The sequence below is a fragment of the Octopus bimaculoides genome, chromosome 13, assembly GCF_001194135.2.
Source record: "Octopus bimaculoides isolate UCB-OBI-ISO-001 chromosome 13, ASM119413v2, whole genome shotgun sequence".
Classification (NCBI taxonomy): domain Eukaryota; kingdom Metazoa; phylum Mollusca; class Cephalopoda; order Octopoda; family Octopodidae; genus Octopus; species Octopus bimaculoides.
The window spans coordinates 17624997-17630743 of NC_068993.1; the positions used below are offsets into that span (position 1 = coordinate 17624997).

Below are 5747 nucleotides of genomic sequence, written 5' to 3' on the forward strand. Positions count from 1 at the left end.
CGTGGTACTAAGTACTATTATGGTTGAATAATTGAAATTTCCACTATTTAAAATATTGAAATAAAGTTATTAATGGAATGAGAGTTCAATAGAGCATTAGCAACCGTTGGCTAAATTTTATTGCTGGAGTATGTTTTTACTTTTCTGAGCCTTTCAATGCTGTCCCGTATCGATGAGTAGTAAGCAAAGAGGTTAGCAGCAGCAGGCTCCCCCCTCTCTCTGTCTTTCTCTCTCTTCAGCTTCCCCCATTCTTAGTTTAACCTATCATTAACCAAGCTGATTTATTATGTGGGTCACTCTTAACATTATTATTAAACCAACATGGCGGAGTGCTAACGTGGTGCGCTATTAAACTGGAACGGCGTGAAAACGCAGCTTTTTTGGGGCCCGTGGCACCGATTGCAAGCTATGACAGCGAAGGTGAGTATTTTGTTGTGGGCTGAGAGGGCCCGTTTAGGACCCTGAAATAACGGTTAGCGCGTCAGGCCGAGTTAACAGTTATGTTCTTTTGTGCTACTTTGTATATATACTCTATATATGTATCGCTCTCTTTATACCTCTCTTTCTATCTATCTCTTTCCAGCACGCACACCTACACTGCGCACACTCATATACATTCGTGCACACAAACTTCAACAGACACTACTGTACACCTACACACGCGCACACACTTATCATCGCTCTACAAAGGGGAGAACATCTCTTTGTCACCAAGGAAAGTCTCATAATAACAAAAACAAGCATATAAAAGAACAACAAAACAATAATAATCACGAAAAGAAAGAAAAATTATGATGTTCCGTTATGTTGTAAAAGAATACAAAACAGAATAAATAGAAATTGTCAAAGAGAAAGTAAGCTCTGAATATTTTGCGAAACGAACGCTGGATCCTTTTAAAACTGGGAAAAAGTGGACAAGAGAATTCCTTTTGTGTTGATTTTTTTTATGTATGATTGCTATTAAAAAATACAACAGAATTTAAGATAATTAGAAATACTTCTTCGTACTTTATAAATAGGCTGTGTATTTACATTTTTTTTTGTTTTCAAAATTTCTTTCCCGGTTGATTTAATACATTTTTTTTTGTATCTTCGCGCACATGTAAGGTTTAGTTTTATTTTAGAATTTAAAGAAATGCAAGTAAAAATATTCTTTATTGTCAATGTTTTTGGCTCCTACATGTTTAGACGGTAGGCTCAAATTTTCAAACTGGTATAACATTTATTAAAAAGAATAAATCCCTTAAGGACAGCTGAAGCGCTTTATGGTGCTTTCCCCTCACCCTTTGTATTTTAAAGCTATTTTATGCATTTTTCTCTTGTGTTGATATTTCCTTCAGTAAGGAAACGAAACCGGCAATTCGTTCACCAATTTTAGCTCAGTTCTTCTATTTCCCCAGTTTGTATATTTTAAAAATCAATACTGGATTTATTTGGTAACGGTTTTTTTGTGGAATTTTCTCTATATTTCGTTGCAGTCATTCCATAAACGCTTTGTTTCCTTTTGTTCTACTTCCTTCACTCCGACACTGGATCACTTTTCCATCCTTTCTTTACCCCCCTTTTTGCATTCACATCATCCGCGGTTTTTAATCTGTTTATATATATATAATGTATGTGTGTATGTATGTTCGGAAACATTTAATCCTTCTGAATTCGTAACCCTCGTTTACATAAACTAAAACGTTTGTATTAGTTTCCATCTATCTATCTATCTATCTGTCTGTCTGTCTGTCTATCTATCTCGCTAGCAAAATGCACACGCGCGCGCGCGTGTGCATTTATTTTGTAAACACACGCACATATATGTTTATGTGTTAAGGAGGTGATATGAATCTGGGGTGAATCAGTACGGGGAACTACCATACTCGGACCCTTTCAAGCGAGAGTTCTTCTAATCGTTATTGTAAATTTGTTGCGGCAGATGCGGCCCGACCCATAGGCAATTTCCCCTTGTCCATATCTAAACTTATTGTTTGGTATTCGTTTATCTTTCTTATCCACATTTATTATTTTATTTTTATATCTTTTCGAAAATGATATGAAACAATCTCTCTGTACCAGCATGTATATATATATATATATAGATATATATATGTATATATATAGATATAGATATGTATGTATATGTATATATATACACGCGCGCGCGCAATGTGTATATGTGTGAGAAAGAGCGAGAAAGGATCAATGTGTAAGCGCGCAATGTGTGTGTGTGCACGGGTGCTCTTAAAAGTACACTCTGCTCGAGATCTAAACGATATCTATCATAAATCGCACGTTCCTCTTCTCTGTATTATTCTCATGTTATTAGATTTGCAAATCGATCTCTACCCATTTTCTCCATCCTTCCCCAGACCCTCCTCATGCCGGAATATATATTTCTTATTTCCGTTTTTATTTCTCTTCCAAGAAGTACTTTTATTTACTTATTACATTTACCTTTGTTTCCGTACTGGGATTTTCTCATCTTTTCGCTGATGTTGCATCTATCTGCCGTTTATACGCACATTTCAAACATCAACACACGTGCAGTAAATGCATTTAGTTTGTATGTGTGTTTGTGCAAGTGTGTACTTTTAACTACGCATTATTAATTTTCTTTTTAATATTTCAATACACTTGTCCCAAAAAAAGATTGAGTTTTTTTCCCCCCCACGCAAACAATGTAAATAACGAACGTTTCTAGAATTTAAGAATTATACTCCTGATTGTTCTTGTGACAATTTGCAAATTAATTGACGCCACTATAATAATATTGGTACTTTTATCGATCCCGGTAAAATATTCGTTGATACTTATTTTACTGGGTCGATACAAGAAATACCAGCAATATACGAGGTCGGTTTCATCGATTCTATCCCTATTCTGTGAAAAGTTCTAAAAGGTAGCATCGTGATATGAATCTAGCTATAAACGAAACAATTAAATATATTATTCTCTTACATTCCTCGTTTTCTCCGTTGTAAACACAGACTCCGTTAAATATACGCATTTGAGTTAAATATACACATATTTATTATGATTATTAGTATTGTTTATGTTTACTTCTTCATAATGTTTATTTCAGAATCATTATTTAATTTCAACCTTTGCCTTTTTTCCAACTTTCTTTGGTAGTGATTGATCTTAAGGGCGATTGGAAACAGGTAATTGGGAGGGAAAAACGTGTTCCATTTACTGCTACTAAACTATGTTACTCAGTAGTCCAGTGTGTTTTCGTGTCATGTTTGTCTTCTAGTGTCCACCTTTTCTTTCTTTCTTTTCTTCTTTGCCACAATAACACACTTTCGATTTAGCATACATTCCCTTTCAATTTTTGGGTCTGTGTTTTTTTTTTAGCTCTCTTTTTTGTTGAATTTCCTTACTTCTTTCCGAAACTGTTAATTTTACTCTTAGTCTGTGTGTGTGTGTGTGTGTATATATTGATGCGTGTGTATTTGAGAAAATAAACTTTGCTGTCTTAGCCAAACCAATTTAAATTCAATGTTTTACATATTTCTAATTTGTTACACGAAATCGCTAATTATCTTTCTTCCAGATTATTACTAAAAGGGTTTCATAGATACATCATAGCTTGTTGCATTATAGTTAACCCGTTCACATTCCATCTTTAATTTAATCTGTTTGGTCTAGTGCCCTTCTTAAGGTCAAATATATTTCTTTGATTAATAAGTCACAACTTTTCAAAATTTACATTTTCAGTCGTTCCAGATTCCCCATATTTATTTTCTAAAGCGAATTTAATCCAATTCATTGGAGCTTCATCCTAGTCATCGTTACGATCGTCGTCATCATGTTATCATTATCGCCATAATTATTATTAATTTAATTAACCACTATCTGAAAAGAAAAAAAAATTCCATTTTGAAATCCTCTCTGGTACCATTCTACAATTGTTTTAATTTTTATTCAATTCAGTTCAAATATATGGGCTCGAATCATTAAGAAAAGTATGAATGAAAAAAGAAATTTCAGGGGAGAGACAGAGAGAAAAAAAGTGTGTAAAGGAGAGAACGCGAGAAAGAGGGAATATGCGTGTGAAAGAGTAAGTGTGTGTGTGAAAGAGAGAGAGAGAGAGAAAAGTGTTTTGAAAAAGATAGTGAAAGTACATTTTGGGTATTTGACAGGAGTAGGGGTGGTCGTTCGAAAAAGCAAGGAAAAAGAATAACAGAAAGTAAATCGCCTAAAGATTGTATACAGTGCTGAGTTAGCGTTATTGGGTAAATGTCAGGAAAGCTTGTGATATATTTCGCGGTTTATTTGGACTTTTAGAATATATATATATGTATATATATTTTTGCGATTTTCAATATTCTTAATTAATCTACGCATTTAGACGTTTGTTTTAGCGTGTTAATGTCGACATGGAAGGAAAAGAGAGTCGGCTGCGGACTGGCCTGATTGACTAGTCGACAACATCTTTGATCGCTTCAATTTTAACCGATATAGATGCCAAAACAAGTTATTTGTATCGATTTAAATTTAAAATAATCGATTAAAACCAAGTTTCGTTAGCTTTTTCATCATCGTTACTAATTACACTTTCTCCTCGCACCTTCATCTTCTCACCATCATTCTCTCTCTCCTCCCTCCCAACTCTCTCCCGTTTCCTCCAATCTCCATCACTTTTACTTCCAACCCCTCTCAATATATGTCTCTCTCTTTCCTTCTTCCCCGTTTCTCTCTCTCTCTCTCTCTCGTGTATGCGCTCTCTCCTCCCCTTCCCCTCGGTTATTTTCTTGTTTTATTTTTGAATTTAATAATAAACTTAGTCGATCAATTCTTCCTGTTTTTTTTTCTTTCTTTGTCTGATGTCGATTTAGAAATTTTGTGTTCAAGTAGCTTTTCTGTATAAAAGCCAGAAGAAAAGCTGCGGCACGGGAGGGGGGAAAGTGAGGGTGAAGAATCTTTACCGACTTAATTCTATGTTTTATTTGTTTGTTTCTCCTGTTGTATTAGATTTTACTCAATAATAGTTAAACAATGTTGATTTGATTAATTTTATAGAAAATATTTAAAACGATGCAATCTTTGAATCTTTCATTTTGAATGCAGACTGCTTTAATTTTTGACAACCATGAAATCATTTCAATACCCATGATAGTAACAACTATTCTGATTGAGGAATTTAATCAATGAAGTCCTGCACAACTTTCCTTCACTCTGCTATCCCAACAAAGACAGCTTTCTTTTTTTTCCGCAAGTATATGATTAACACCTAGTAGAATGGATACATACACCCGTACATACATACATACATACATACGTGTAACTATAGGCCCGGCTTGGCTGTGTGGTTAAGAAACTTGCTTCTCAAATACATGGTTACAGGTTCAGTCCCACTCCATGGTATCTTGACCAAGTGTTTTCTACTATAGCCCCAAACAGATCAAAACCTCATGAGTGGATTTGGTTGATAGAAACTGAAAGAAGCCTGGCGTTTGTGTGTGTGTGTATCTGTTTATGTATATGTTTGTGTCTCCTTGTCTTGACATTGCGTGAGTGTTGTGGTCATACAAGCAACGTCATCCATATCCAATATTCTGCGAAAGCATATCTAGCCATGGGGGAAACATTACCTTACTTGGAAACAGTTAAAGGTTGGCAACTGGAAAGACATCTGGCTGTCTGACTGTAGACAATCTTCCTCATTGAACTCTGACTCATTCAAGTATAGAGAAGTAGACATTAAAATAACGATCATCTATATATTATGAATCTATTTTATATATATATATATATAT

The 5747-nt window shown here is 34.7% G+C and overlaps 1 protein-coding gene across 5 annotated transcripts in view; it reads left to right on the plus strand.

Annotated features, from left to right (window-relative positions):
• The first annotated feature begins 253 nt into the window (after positions 1-253).
• Positions 254-5747, plus strand: part of LOC106883276 (homeobox-containing protein 1) — a 198066-nt gene continuing 192572 nt past the window's right edge. For 3 of the 5 annotated variants that reach the window (XM_052972363.1, XM_052972358.1, XM_052972362.1), the window contains exon 1: positions 254-420. Coding sequence is in view for 3 of the 5 variants with exons in the window: in XM_052972358.1 (XP_052828318.1) it covers positions 409-420 (12 nt within the window). In the remaining 2 variants the exon portion in view is untranslated. The remainder of the gene's footprint in view (positions 421-5747) is intronic. The other 2 variants (XM_052972360.1, XM_052972359.1) reach the window with 1 other exon arrangement.